The sequence below is a fragment of the Nipponia nippon genome, unplaced genomic scaffold (genome assembly GCF_047370975.1).
Source record: "Nipponia nippon isolate SJK-2023a ecotype South Korea unplaced genomic scaffold, ASM4737097v1 scaffold_3, whole genome shotgun sequence".
In the NCBI taxonomy this organism is placed as follows: Eukaryota; Metazoa; Chordata; class Aves; order Pelecaniformes; family Threskiornithidae; genus Nipponia; species Nipponia nippon.
This window is the reverse complement of record NW_028262347.1, coordinates 113144716-113159224: the sequence shown is the minus strand read 5'-3', so window position 1 is coordinate 113159224 and position 14509 is coordinate 113144716. Positions and strand designations below refer to the sequence as shown.

The window sequence follows — 14509 nt, the reverse complement described above, 5'->3', positions numbered from 1 at the left end:
TTTGCTAAAAACTGAGTTTACAAACATCGTTTCACCTTAGCCATCTTAGAAGTCCCACCAACACCTTCAAGTGCCCTCATAACCCTTTTCTCACTGGCTCTGTGGCCAGGTTATCTCTCTTTGTGGAAGAGTTGCTCTATGTCCACTTTGTGTCAGGGCAGCCCAGGCGACAATCTCTTAGAAGTCTGGAGTTAGTTGAAACAAATTCCACCTCTCTGCTTCGTTTTCCCATCTGTAAAGGGGTGATGATATGGCATGTAAGAACTGTCGAACAGAGAGGACTCTGGAGCATCCCCACCAGCAGTTCTAAACTGCCTAATCCTGGTAGCTGCAACTATCTGCTTAAAAGCAAGGCCTGGTCCATGCTTACTCTCTCTGAACTGCCCTTGGAGACCAGATCCCACTAATAGGCTGCTCCAAAGATGGTGGGAATTTCCTCTTTGGCTCTGGAAGCAGGAACCTGCTGATTAACAGCAGCAGCCCAACAGCTCAAGCAGGACAGCTGCATTTTATCAGCAAGGACATTTCATTGAAGTGTATCACAAAGGTGCAAAGTTTTGCACCAGAGCTGCTTACAGATAGGCAGACACAGGGAGAGCAGCACATGCATCAGCCAGTGGGTCACAGCTAAGCTACATGTCCTGGGGTGGCCCCCAGCCCCCGTGTCAGGGGTTCGCGAGATGCGCAGAGCTTTTGTCAAGAATAGAGGCCTGATGCCTGCCTGTCTGCAGGTGCCCTTGTATTGGGATTGACGGGGCAAGTTTTAACTCCAGTCCAGAACAAGGCTTGAGCCCTGCTTCCCAGCACAATCTGCTGATGGGAACACTCCACCCTGCAGGAGTCCCTCCTGCATTGCCTGTGAACAAGCCCTGCAGCCTATCTGCTCACACTGTAACAGCCTGTTTTGATAATGTGCTGCTCTTGGATCTGTTTGATTTTGTAGGTTCTGGGATGAGCATTGGGCTTCCTGGACCACCTGGGCCTCCAGGAACACCTGGTATATCTTACAGTGACCTGACAGCATACCTGCGAAGTAAGCCAACTTCTTTACTCCCCTCCACAGGTCCCTGCACACCCCCAGGATCTTTTTTTACAGGCTTAGTCACAGAATTTCCCTTTTTGCCCATCACCACAAATAACGCTCTATGAGACTCCGATGGTCCCTCTGCCTTAATTAGCAGCAGTGCAAGCCTCCGGCTCTGCCAGGACCTGTGCAGACTGTGAGGGGCTGCAGACAGATCACTGTGCTCCTGTGGAAAGCAGTAGCAGCAAGGTGTTGTCTTGGGGATGGGGATGGAGAAGCCCTTTGTCTTCTCCAAACTCTGCAGCATAAAGGAATTTCTTATGCCACTTTTTAAAAGTATATTAAAAAAATAGGGACTTCCCTATTTGGAGAATAGGGATCCCTCTTTGGGATCTCCTGACTTCCCAATGTGACATCTACACACAGGGAGGTGCGGTGCACCAGGAAGGCTGCACCAGAAGGTGCTGGGGAGAAAAAAGCGCCCTACACTTGGCTGTAGCTGGCATTACCTGTATTGTCAGGGAAGGTTCATCAGCGTTGAGGTGGTTTGGGTGACTCCTTTTCTTCCCTTGTGTCTTACAGACTCTGAATTCGGTGGTCTTATTGGGTCCCCTGGTCCTGCAGGGCCCCCAGGACCTCCAGGGATCCCTGGATCACCTGGCGCCTCTCTGGAGGACATCTCTGCTTACCTACAGAGTAAGGCACTTGTGTTTCTCACAGCTGGCAGGGAGATTCTGTTTGTGGGTGCTGGGGGGGGACTGAGACTGAGATTTAACTTACCAGGGGCTGTGACTGCCCACTGAGAACAAGGTCACTTTAAGAACAAATCTCATCAACATCAGCTGGAAAAGGATGGAAGTTGGGCTTGGAGCCTTTAAACTTTCAAGATCCCCAGACATGTGTCTTTGTCCACTCACTGTCAGAAAATAATTCTTCCTCTCTCTCAAGGTGTGGGATACTCCTCCCTCTCTGGAGTCCGGGGTCCACCTGGCCCTCCTGGCCCTCCAGGACCACCAGGCTTCTCAGGAACTGGCCTCCTGTCCTATGCTGACATCACCCACAGTGACGAGTTCAGGAGCGAGCTGATCCAGTACCTGAAGAGTAAGGGGATGCCATCCATCCTCCCTGCACACACCCCACGCCATGCTTTGCCTTGTGTAGGCTGCTGGCTCTGCCACAGCTGAGGCAGCCCTGTAGGAGCCTTCCCTGAACTGGGGCTGCAGCAACACCTTACCCCTACAGCCAGGGCTACGCAGGACTACGCTGCACCCCATAGGCTTGTCTCCTCTCAGTCCGACTGCAAGGCAAAAGTCCGTGTTGTGAGCCAAAAGGGACAGGCGCTGGGCAGTTACGATTGGCCTGTACTGAACAGCGAGTCCCTAGTAAGGTTACCTGCAGTGTTTTGCCGTGGGAAAAGCATTTTCTTTGACAAACACCTGCCTACAGAGCAATGGATGATGTAGGGGTTGGAGGGCAGCACTGAGCCAGCTGGGAAGCAGCGTTGATCTGAGCTCTCATGCTGGCAAGTCATCCGGGGCAGCCTTTCAAAAACATGGGGATCCCCTCGCTTGTGGGAGACTGGTCACAGAACAGCCATTTTGGCAGAGGTGCTGAAATCAGCCTGAGAGGAGTGTGCCCTTCTGCAAAATCATTTGGCATGTTTCCAAGGTTGGGCACCCAAAATTGTGGGAGAGATGGGAAGGAGGAGGGTGTCATGCCATCTGTAGAGATCAAGGTTGACATACATGCCTGCTGCCTGAGAAATGGCACTGGATGAGAGTTACTGCAATGATTGGCGGGACAGAATTTCACGCTCCAGTCTTCATTCGGGTGGTAGCACAGGGCCTCTGCCAAGCCTGGGGGGCCCAGGTATCCCAGTGTCCCTGAAGTCCCCCCTCTTGTATTTTGCAGGTGATGAAGTTCGAAGCTACATCTCAGGGCCGCCTGGACCCCCTGGGCCACGGGGACCACCAGGACCCAAAGGAGATAGTGGCTTGGTGGCCGGGTCTATGTCTTCATCATACCAAGGGTTACGGACTTCCGAGCGGTTGCATGGAGGATCTCTTGGTGCTGAGGGATCCCATGGGGGAGCACTGGGCACAGGCAGCTCATATAGCAGCTCCATGAGCAGGATGTCGTCTTACAGTGCCTCAACAGGCAGCGATGGCTCTTATGGTGCCTCCATGGGCAATGATGGAGCTTTCGATGCACTGCTGACAGAGGAGGAATCACACGGGAGATCAGCAGGTTCAAGCAGATCCTACGGCAACTCCTTCACTGGTTCCCTGGATTACAACGAGCTGGCACTCCGCGTGTCAGAGAGCCTACAGAGTGAGTGGAATGCCTGCTTGACCTGACCCTCCCTGTCCCAGCCCACAACGCCTAACCCCATGCCTGGTGTCACACTGTTCACTTCCCTCACCCTTCCTGCTGCCTACAGCTCTCCCTTACACCTTCCCACCTCAGCATCCAGCCAGTTTGCCCAGAGCTCCTGTCAAATGACATCTTTAATTCTGCAGGCCGAGGTATTCTCCAGGACCTGATGTCTTACACTGCCCAGGGACCCGCAGGTCCCCCAGGCCCTCCTGGTCCCCCTGGCATCAGCAGGGTTTTTGCAGCCTATGGCAATGTCACCGAGGACCTCATGGACTTCTTTAGAAGTAAGTGACATATTGACGTAGTGTTTCTGGCTCATGCGTATGAGATCTCTCCAACCTCTCGTAGGCCTAGTGATCATTTCACCTTTTGTGTGCTGCAAAAATATGGTCAAGATACAAAGCTGGAGGCAGATAGTCTTTCCATCCCCTTCCTCCCTTGCTGGGGAGGTGCAGTCTCATCATTAGGCAGGACATCAGGTTTTCCTACTACTTGTAGGAAACGCATCCCAAACCCTGAAGGCCACTGTGCTTGCAACCCCTGTGGCCCATTTTAGCATGGCTGGGCTGGCACATGTAGGGCAACAGGAGACAGTGGCTCACTCTGTTCTCAAATTCCCCTGCCTGAGCATGGGCCAGCTCCAGCCCAGGTGACAGCCAGGACATCCGGAGAGGGTGGCAGAGCAGTGCTGGTGAAACAAGATCACAGCCTGCCCCAGGGCTTCGCTGGGACCAAAACCATTTTTTAAAAAACTGCTCTCAGTCAGTCTAATCCCATCTAACCTAGAGAAATGGCCTTCCAGCGTGACTCACGGCTTCTCTAAGTCAGCACAGAGCCCTCTGCAAGTGGTTTGTCCCACTCATTCATCCTCTCCTTCATTTCTCTCTCCAGCATATGGTACCATCCAGGGGCCACCCGGTGAAAAGGGGGAGAGGGGTTATCCTGGACCCAAGGGTAAGACTTGCCATCCTTTCCCTTTCAAGTGCTGTAATGCCCGGGAAGTGTCGCTGTGTCTGCAGAGGTAGTCCGCACTGGGCTGCTCGAGGTCACAGCCTCCCCACAGTGGAGGTGGCACCTTCAGGATCTCAGCCCAAGCATTGTCCTGACGTGGTCTTCCTTACCCTGGCCTGTCCCTGTTCGTGGGCCAGTCATGCTCAAGGGCAACCTTGGTCTCCTCATTCCTTCAGGTGACCCCGGACCGATGGGCCCGCCAGGACGCCATGGGAACAGGGGACCAAAAGGAGAGAAAGGAGAGAAAGGTATGAACATCTGCCGTCCCCGGGAGAGCAGGGTTTGCCTGTCAGGGAGTGGAGGATTCCCCAGGCACCAGCCCATCTCTGTGAACCACTGGAAAACCCACGTGGCCCCGTTTTTTTTTTTTTGTTTGTTTGTTTTGGTTCTTTTGTCTTTTTTTTCCCCACATGAACTTTTCAAATAACCCTCCCTTTGACCTTCTTGTCCCCAGGTGAACAAGTGTATGTTGGCAGAAGAAAAAGAAGAAGTGTTGGGGTTTAAAGAAAGAGCCAGCTCAGTTCTGCACGGGGCAGCGTTCCCAGCAGCCTGTAGAGAATTAGCCTGAATCTTCACTGCCTTAATGCTAAAACGCCCTTGCCCATCAGCTAACCACTTAGACTTGATAGTTCAGTGTCACTGCTGAGATTTGAATGGCTCTGTTACGTGTCCAGCCTGGCCCGACCGTGGGTATTTGCTCCTCTTGCTGATGTTCGGCTTAGCGCCCCTGAGTTCCCAGGCTTGTGTGTCGTTGGGCTGACGAGGGCTCCCTGCCACACCCAGTCCCAGCTTCTTGTATTACTCCCAGCTGTGTAAAAACCAGCTATCCGAGAAAAAAGAAAAAAAACCCCATCCCTCCCCCACCAAACACATGATTTTTCAGAGATCAGGTTCAGCCCACAGGACAAAAGGCCCCATAAGAAACCCTGGGACTAAGCTTGCTCACCGCACTGAGCTTTCCTCGCCGCAATCTCTGCTGTGCCGGCCCTAAGCGGCCGGACCTGGGGACACGGGTGCTGGCGGTACTGAGTGGGGCTGTGGCTCGGGGGTCCCTGGGAAGGGGCACGCTGCACTGAGGTTCCCCAAACAGTGACCAGTGCCTGGCTGCTGCAGCCTAGCAGGTGACACAGGGAGAACTAGCCGGGTCCTGCCTTCCCCCCCAGCTGCCTGGTGGTGCCGGTGTCTGCGCCGTCGGGTCCCCTCTGTAGAGCTCTCAGAGCGCTGGGGTCAGCACCCACTAGCAGCCCGGCCCGTGACCCGCTTTGGAAAGCGATGCCCTCCCAGCTGCGCGGGTTTGTGACGCGCTAGTGCTCCGTGTCCGTTAACCCCACTCCCGAGCCCAGCTCCTGGGATGGGCGGTTACGGGGGGCTCAGGCAGCAACGGGGTACAGCGCACGCAAGTCTGGGCAGGGGGCCGGGGCCAGCACGTGCTTTGCGATGCCTGTTCACAGCAGCACAGCGAGGCATGATGTGCGCAGGGACCGAACTGAAGCACTTTTGAACATAATTTGTTGATCTTTTTTTAAAATATTTCTGTAATTTTTTTTTCTGTTTTTTAAACATTGGGGAAACAATTTTTTAATGTAAACAGCCCAATTAAAGTGTGTTTTCACTCCAAGCTTGCCTGGTCAGCGTTACACTGGGCAGTTGGCGCCGGCCTCGCTGTGACCGCGCCAGACGCACCTTGTGGGTTTGGTGGCGGCTGCCTTGTTTCTCGTGACTGGCGCGCGACCCAGGCAGACACCGAGCTGCTTCGCGGGCATTGGCGGTGTCCAGGCACGTTAGCAGGCACCGTTAGCACGTTGTCCCAGGGTGCCACAGCCGTCGTCTTCTTCCTTGCAGCGAGGCAGAGTTAACTCAGAGTTGAAGTGTTTTGGCGTTGGGGTGGGGGAAGCTGACGGCTGGGTGACGGCTGAGCTGCGAGGTGCCGCCTGCCGGAGGCCGGTGTTTCAGGCAGCCAGGGCAGCCAGCAGCCCCTCGCACCGTGCCTGGTCACCGCGTGCGTGACACCACATCGGAGCTTTACGGAGCTCCTAGCATGGCGCACACACACATGCACACGCACACGCACTCAAGTGCTCCTTCAGTTCCAGGAATTGGCCAAAGCAGGTCAGTGGCTCATCTTTACAGCAAAAAAACTTTGCTTGAATCGCTGGTTTTCAGTCCAGGTTTAAACAGCCAGCATCTCTTTTTATTTCCAGTGTTAGCAATGTCAAGTGTTGGTGTTCTTCCCACCTTATTGCTTAGGAGAGTTCCGAGCAAAGGCCTGTGTGCCCCGGGTCAGCTTTCAGAGCACAGCACTGTGGGGTGTTTGCCAGTAAAGCCTGCGTCCCTCTGGGTGATTCATGCTCCCCCACCCGGCTCTGCTGAGATGAGACATTTCCTTTTAATTCTCTCTCAAGAACAACAACAGAAGCATTTGCTGTCATGTCTAAGGGCAGCAGCTGTGTTTCCATGTCTCTGAACTACTCAGGACCACGGTAAGGTGTTGTGGTGCAGGCCGAGAGCGGCCTGGGACACCGCAGCCCTACAACCACTCATTTGCTTCGTAGTCCAGCCCGCGGCACTGGGACCGCGGCTCAGGGGCTCCGGCAGCGGCGCCTCGTTCCTTGGCCTGCCCCTGAGCGGGAAGGGCGGCCGTCACGAGGGGGGACCCACAGACCGGGGGGCAGGAACCAGAGCTCCTGCAACCCCAAGCTGAATTCCCATGGGCAGGGCAGGGCAGCCGCTGCAAACAGCAGCCTTTTAGGTTTGCGCTAAATCCGCACTCCCGCCCCGAGCTATTCCAGTCAGGGAGCCACACATTGCACAACGTTAAGTGCTTTTCACACTCAGTTATTTTAAAAATTCTAAATTGTGCCATTCACTCACAGATTGCTTGTATTTCATGCAAGTCTTCCATGAACAAAACAGAGGCCATCTCAGCAAACTCTGATTTTATTGTATTTACAGCAGAATTATTACAATATTCTACAGAAAGCCATGAAATCAAATTACTTTTAAAAACAAGACAAAAAATAACCCTGCTGTGTGGCTGCTACTGCAAGTTCACGTCCATGAGCTGTACACAGAGACCCTTAGCCAGTCACTCATCCACCTCATGATTTTTGGTTGCTTTCTGTAAGGCAAAAGTAACTCGGTTTGCAGTTAACACAAAACACGCAACAAAGGGCTGGGACAACGCGGGGCAGAGGCGCCTCAGATTCGCACGCTCTACCGCAGACCGCCCTGATGCCAGAAGCGCAGAAGTAGCTTCAGAAATGAAATGTGAGGACTGAGGCGAGAGAAAGGGGATGGAGAACAACTGAAAGCTCTGCAAGCGATATAGACGAACACTATAAAGTTTCTTTTGTCGTCTCCTTCCCTCTATCTGTCCTCATCATCTTTTGTAAGACTGAGACACATCCTGGCCCTGCCTTGCCTGTGGATGAGGAAGGTGAATTCTCTCCGCCCTCATTCTGTATCTGCTGTGAAGCTGACGGCGCAAGTCAGGGAATGGGAAATGTGCGTGGACACATCAACGCGAGGAAGTTTCTGAGATCCAGAAGTAGATCTTTGAAGTAAAATGACCGGATTGTAAATGCTAACATAAAAAGCAGAAAGTTCTCTCTGTAGCGACCAACCCTCGACACTCCTCCTGCCTGCCCTCTCCTCGGGTGAGCACGTTGTCACTGCCCTCCAGAACTCGCCCCGCTCCCCCAGGGCAGATGAACCAAAAAGCGGTGCTTCCGCAGAAGCAACTGGCACCGAGCTTAGTTGCGCATTTAAGCCTGTGTCCTGGTTTTCAGCAAAGATGAGCATTTCGGAGGTCCCAGGAGCTGCAGCTACTCAGCAGCTCTGAAAATCAGGCTCCCTAAAAGTGGATTCAAGTGCCTGAATTTATTTAAATCTTTCATGTACCACGTCTTGCAAGACAGGTACTGTTTCAGGTGGAGAATCAAAATTCCTATGTGATACTGCCGTCATAAGAGACAGCGTGGTGTGATGAAAGTAATTACATCACTGCTTTGCTTGGCTCTGTCTTAGTTAAGGTGCTAAGTTCCCTAGTTATTAAGAAAAAAAATCCAGTAGCAGGGACTTATAATAGAGAAAGTCCTCTAGGACAGAAGAATGATTTTTTTAAACCATGCGATTGATTAGATACTGAATACCCATGAATGTAATTTTAAAAGGATCTTAGCTTAAAGCCTTGTCTGAAATAAGGGACGCAGCTGGGAATGAACATCAGGATTTTAAAAGTGATGTGGAACATCAGGTTGGGTGAAGGGCACTGCTGGGGGCAGTGCGGCCCTGCCACCTCCGCATTTGAGCTCAGGTGTCAAAGTCAGTTAACACCTTCCGAAGAAAAAGCCTTCCTAAATCAGGATATATCTGATCAGTCACACCAACCTCGACAGCGTATCTTTTCACGCCTGCATGCTTCTCATGGCTTCAGCAGAGTGCTTGGAAAAAGACACAAATTTGGTTTATGGGAATCAGAGAGGAAAACACACGCTGGAATACTTCCCCTTCAACCGAGTAAACAGCGAAGTTCCCCTGGGACCGGAGGAGGGCACGGGCTGACAGAGGGCTGGTCAGGCCCCCGCAGGCCCCCCCGCTCGGCGGCGGTGCAGAATTTACCCCAGGCGCAGCAGCCCATTATAAGCAGAGGGGCGGCAGGACCACGCGAGGCTCGGTGAGGCAGACCGCCCCGGGCTACCGGCACTGCTGCCGTAGCAGAGGACCGCGAGATCCCGCAAAGAGCAAGCGAAGTTCTAGTCACTGTTCAAGCCACCGGCTCCCGTACGCACGCGGCCCTGGCCCAGGAAAGCTGACGCAGCAGGTGCTGACATCGGCTCTCAGAGCTCAGGAAGAACAAGGTGTGAGGACTGAATCTGTCAGAGGCCGTGGGCCTGCAGGCAGGATTTTTTGAGAGAAGCGGTTGTAAATACAGGAGGACAACCAATAGACTGCACTGCAATTCACGCGTTTTATTGCCTTTGTTCATTTTCCCGTGGACAGTATTTATGATGTAGTAAAACGCAAAGGGGAGCAAATACTGATTTGTGGTCGTCTTTTGAAGGGCACATGGGGAAAATGAGAGCTGCCGAAGACTCGGTAAGAAAGTACATTGTTTTGGCTAAGGAAAATACACCTTGGAGATGGAGCTTCTAACTTTAATGAAGGGATGTGACATGTGACAGGAGAGAGATTGGATTGTGTATCTCAGGAGATCTCTTCCAGGCCTATGTGAGACTAAATTAATCTGAATCGAATTTTCTGACATTGATATAATGTTGTACAACTCTTTCATGTTCTGCAATGCTTAAAATCAATTTTATCAGTCTAAATGTGTAAGTACCCACGCTAGTTCCTGTTATCCCCCAGAAAAACGTATTTTCACGCTTGGTAGCAATTCTCAGCACGGTTCACAAGGCTGCAACGGCTTAGCAGTGCTCCGCGCCTGGAGACCTGCCCGAACAGCCGCTGCGGCTTCAATCGCGACGTTCGATGCCTCCCTCCACCACAGAGCTCGGTTACTTGTGTGTGCCATTTACAGCGAGATCCGATGGCAGGGGCGTGTGTGAAAAGGATCTTCAAATAAAAGATTTAAAAGATTTCGACAGAGGTAAACAGTATGCCAATATCTATTAGCGAGTTATCACCGAAACTGCCAAAAATGTAAGGAGATTAACATTTCCCTCCGAGGATTTAATGTGGATGAAGGTGGAGATAATCCGGAAGGGGAAATCTGCCTCCCTTTCTACTCCCCGAGTAAAGCACTGAGCCTGCTTCGTATGCAATTGCAAACAAATTCTGTTAAATACAGAGATGAAGATTATTTAATGTTATTTTAGTAACAGTCAATTTATGATGGTGGAACTTAAAAAGTAAAAGGCCTTCAAAGACATTTCTCACCCTACTAAATAAACAATTTAAAGAACTTCGCATTTAGCAACAGATGTGGCATGTGAATTTACAACAGTACACAATACACATTTATATAATAAAATGCCAGAAATTAAGGCTAGCTATTAAAGTAATTATGCTATCAAAAAGTTACAAAATTTAAATTAAAACATGCATTTTCCAATTTTTTTTACTGTGCTGTAAATTTTAAGTGTCTTCACTGACAAGGTTCAACGTCCAAGGATTTCAGCATCCAAGATTTCAACCACATCCGATTAAAGTCCTGTGTTAATTTATGAGTTCATTCACATGCATCAACACTGTTCCCATGAAACGAACACCACGTGATGTTCACCAGGCGCACGTTTAACGCAAGCTAGCAAAGCAAAACGTTTACAGTTGATACCCACGGAGCCTAGAAAGTCAGGCCTCAACTGGCAGAAAGCAAACACTACTTTACAAATTGAACTCCAGCATACCAAAGTACAGCTTATAATTCTGCCTTGATATGACTCAAACCCTAACCACCAAAAAGAGTGCAGTGAAAGTGACCTAATACAGCTGTATTTCCCTACCAGCTATACGAGAAGCATTTCAGATTTTTTCCACTGCAGATCAGTCAGGTAAATAACTTATTGTACATCTATGAACCTGAAAAATAAAAACTGCCTATGTTAGTACGTGGCAACACAAAAGCAAAAAACCCAGCTTCGTAAAGTAGTTTGTCTATATATTTAACTTAAATCTTTCTATAAAATGACTAAAATAAAAAAATCCGATCTAACACTTCTAATCAAATCAGCCTTCAGCCACGGTTATTTATAAATATGACCATCCACCTCCACTTTTCTGATGGAGTTGAAACGAACAGGCTTTGGTAAGAACAGAAAAATGGCTCTACCCATTCCCAGTACAGTTAGAGAAACCACGTGCACTTCGCACACCGCTTTCTAAAAAATACATTCTACAGTTTTTCAATTTGTAGAACTAACCACCTGCAATAGCTAAGGAAAATAATAAACTGTGCATTTTAAAGTTAGCATTTCTTTCACCTTTACATATTTTAGTGCAAAATATTTTAGGGTGAGGATTTACAACAAAAACGGCAGTAGCAGCAAGAAATCTTCTGTATTGTACAGTAACAACAATGCTAAGGAGTTTCGTTTTTTTAAATGACAAAACGCTGTCCTGTTGCCAGGATTAGCATATCGAAGTGTTTCAGGCACTGTATTAATTAAACTAGCACCCCATTTCATTATGGAACTAATGGACAAAATATGTCATGGAGATCAGCTCAGTTTAATTTATGCCAGAGGTTTCTTTTTAAAGAAGTTGCAAAGGCTTCTGCTTTTACCAATCGTGTTTAGGCAGAAGGGTTTATTTTTCCCATTATTGGCATGTTCCGAGTAATCAGTTTCAGTCCTTGCTATGAAGACACTGCTCAACATTATAACCTTTTAAACCTCTCAGGGCAGTTTCCATTGTGGAATTCTCTTGTGGAGAAATCAGACACTTAAAAACACAGTAGCAGAAGTAATATCACACCGTTTAAATGTTCACATGAGAAACCATTTTTTTGTGATCAGAAAGAGTATAATTAATATTTTAGGCTTAAAGTCAAAACCATAGATGACATACTTTTTGAGACTGAGATAAAAAACCCACTTATTCTTGAAACATCTGAAGGACATAACGTTACCATTATACACACCAACATCTTTTTTCTTTTCTTCCATTCCGAGAAGCAAAGAAACGGATCATGACACTGATTGTCTCCACTGAAAACAAAAAGCGCTAGGTCCTTTGATGTACACCGCAGATTAAGTCAGGTTAGACGATGAGGATGGAGAATCCCAAATATGAAAAAAAACGTACAGCAGTTCCCAGAGTTACGACCCAGTGGAGTGAAGGCTGGGGATTGGATAGAATTTGGAAATCCGGCTTTGTGTTGAAGGGTTAAGGCATTCGGATTCTCCAGTCATTTTAAAGAAAACTTCCTGTTCCTGCAGTTTTCTGGCAAATTCTTCTTCCAGCGTCTAAAATCAAAATCAGATTGTCATAGGATTACAAGGCAAAGCACAAGAAACCTATTATACTGGTGACGTATCGTCTGATGTAACATCGTAACTTCGCACACCATCACAAAAAAAAAAAAATCACCTAGCCATTACGAAGTTGCAAGACAACCAAGACACAGCAAGCCAAGAACATCACCTGCCTGTAGGATACTCTCTGCACTGTGTGAAAATCCAGCACTTTCCATTTTAAAATAAAATATAAACCCCAAAACCAACCTCCACCACCCTCTATCTGTTATTTAGCACTCAATTTTTGTAGCAACCTACTGGCTTCTGAAATACATTCCTAAAACCAGGTTTACCTCCAGCTAAGAAGTTTTATATGCAAATATGCACACAAGCCCTGCAAGAGGGACCACCGTAAGAGGCTGATAACACGCAAGCCTTTTTTGTTGCACCTGCCCTTTGCTCAGCTTTTGCACATTTTTTTCAAACGTCTTTTATTATTCAGTGAAGTATCGCAGTTTTGTACAGGAGCTTGATGCTCCTCCTCTGCGGTACTGCCTGTATTGTCTGTATTCGCTAGATCCAACTCTTGATTATTTTCCGATTCATAAACTGCTCCGATTTACCTTTTTTCTTGGTCTCAATTTCTCTCTCCATTCCTTCAGTTCTTGGCTGTGCTCTTCATCTAGCTCTTTTAGCTTCTGAGTCTCATGCTCAACCAGTAGATGGCATTTTTCATTCTTAAAACAAGATAAAGATAATCCTTATGTAAAACTAATTCAGATTAGGCAACTCAACATTTGCACAGCGACATATGTTGTCCTAATCCTTTTTAATTAGCTTAGTCCGTGTAAATAGTGACGTGAATAATTAAAAGATAGAAGTATGTTACGAGGCTGCATTATCAAAAGCTGATCTTGCCATCAGAACCAATTGAGATAAGAAATACTTGCAAATCCAAATATACCCTTGCGTATCATTAAGGCAGCAGCTGACAGCGTTACTCAAAACTGTGTTTCGCTGCCTAATAATGCTTTTCAAGGTCATACAGCATTTCTGCTTTGCTTTCTAAAGACAGTTTGTATAATTCATTAAAATCGATTACATTAAAAAGGAGGTCGTTTTTTTGGAAATATTTCAACTCTTGGTGCCAAGGAGCTGAGACTAACAAAAGGGGCGTAGAGAGGACAGAAATGTGCTTGCAGAAGTAGCCTCAGAACTCCCTATACAAAAAGGAAAAGGATAATCAAACCACAGAGCCGCTTCACATTCCTCTCAGTAAGGCACACATGCCTCTGTCTAACTTTCAGAGGACTTTTGAAGCATGGTAAGAAAAAAAAACATTAACCATTTGGCTACATCAAACCTTTGATTTTTAAGAGCAGTCGGCAATGGCAGTCTCTAAACCCCATGTTCTTGTTTCTAGGGCTCCAGTCCCAACTGGGTCTCATGCAGAGTACAAAAATAACAAGGCCTTGGCCAGACCTGAGTGCAGCTGGGGGCCAGTGTTTCTCGGTGAAGCTCAGAGTCGCCCTAATCTGCTCAATTTTACTTGAGCGGAAACTCTCACAAGACTCCCACGGTACTTGGGGATTTACTGAGGCGTATTAGTGGCATAGCCAGGGACTGCTTTCACAGGATGCAAGAAACTGAATAGAGCAGAACTAGCTTCACTGGTCCTTGGAAGATTTCTCTACGCAAAGGTTATCAGCAGGTGATCATTTAATGCTTTAAAACTCCCCTGTGTCCCCGAAACGGGGAAAAGAAGATTTAGCGGAAAAGGAGATCTGGCCTCTGGTATACAGCAGCAACTTTTACAAAGTGCATACCAGAAAGGACAAAATAGAGTTCCTTATCACAAGGAGAGAATTCCTTCCAAGTACCTTCTAGAAGCTCAAAGTACACACAGCGGCCTGCACTCTGTAAAAACCACCTTATTCCACGTACTGCTACAAACGTCTTGTGGGTAACGCCTGGTGCTGCCTACCTCTGCTCCGATTAATGACATTTCAGCAAAATCAGGTTAAAAGGAAATGTTGTCTACAGAAAATAGCACTGGGAACTTGATAGATATTCTAGAAGTCATCATCTGCTTCTGGTTCATACTCTTCTTGCATGTAAAATGATTTCTCCTTAATTGATGTAAGCACACGAATCTGGTTAAGCAGTATGCTGCAGGCCTTTG

General features: G+C 48.3%; 2 protein-coding genes across 4 annotated transcripts in view; one reads left to right on the top strand and one right to left on the bottom strand.

Moving 5' to 3' along the window:
- The window catches only part of COL17A1 (collagen type XVII alpha 1 chain), a 41086-nt gene extending 35057 nt beyond the window's left edge, over positions 1–6029 (top strand). The window contains exons 50-57 of the mRNA XM_087765199.1: positions 944–1033; positions 1607–1720; positions 1973–2125; positions 2936–3355; positions 3544–3684; positions 4292–4354; positions 4588–4659; positions 4866–6029. Of these exons, the coding sequence (XP_087621325.1) occupies positions 944–1033; positions 1607–1720; positions 1973–2125; positions 2936–3355; positions 3544–3684; positions 4292–4354; positions 4588–4659; positions 4866–4915 (1103 nt within the window). The 3' untranslated portion in view covers positions 4916–6029. The remainder of the gene's footprint in view (positions 1–943; positions 1034–1606; positions 1721–1972; positions 2126–2935; positions 3356–3543; positions 3685–4291; positions 4355–4587; positions 4660–4865) is intronic.
- A 1303-nt stretch (positions 6030–7332) lies between these two features.
- Positions 7333–14509, bottom strand: part of SLK (STE20 like kinase) — a 51942-nt gene continuing 44765 nt past the window's right edge. For all 3 annotated transcript variants that reach the window (XM_087764464.1, XM_009476026.2, XM_087764465.1), the window contains 2 exons: positions 12951–13064; positions 7333–12336 (listed from right to left, as the gene is read on the bottom strand). In XM_087764464.1, coding sequence (XP_087620590.1) covers positions 12190–12336; positions 12951–13064 — 261 coding nt within the window. In that variant the 3' untranslated portion in view covers positions 7333–12189. The remainder of the gene's footprint in view (positions 12337–12950; positions 13065–14509) is intronic.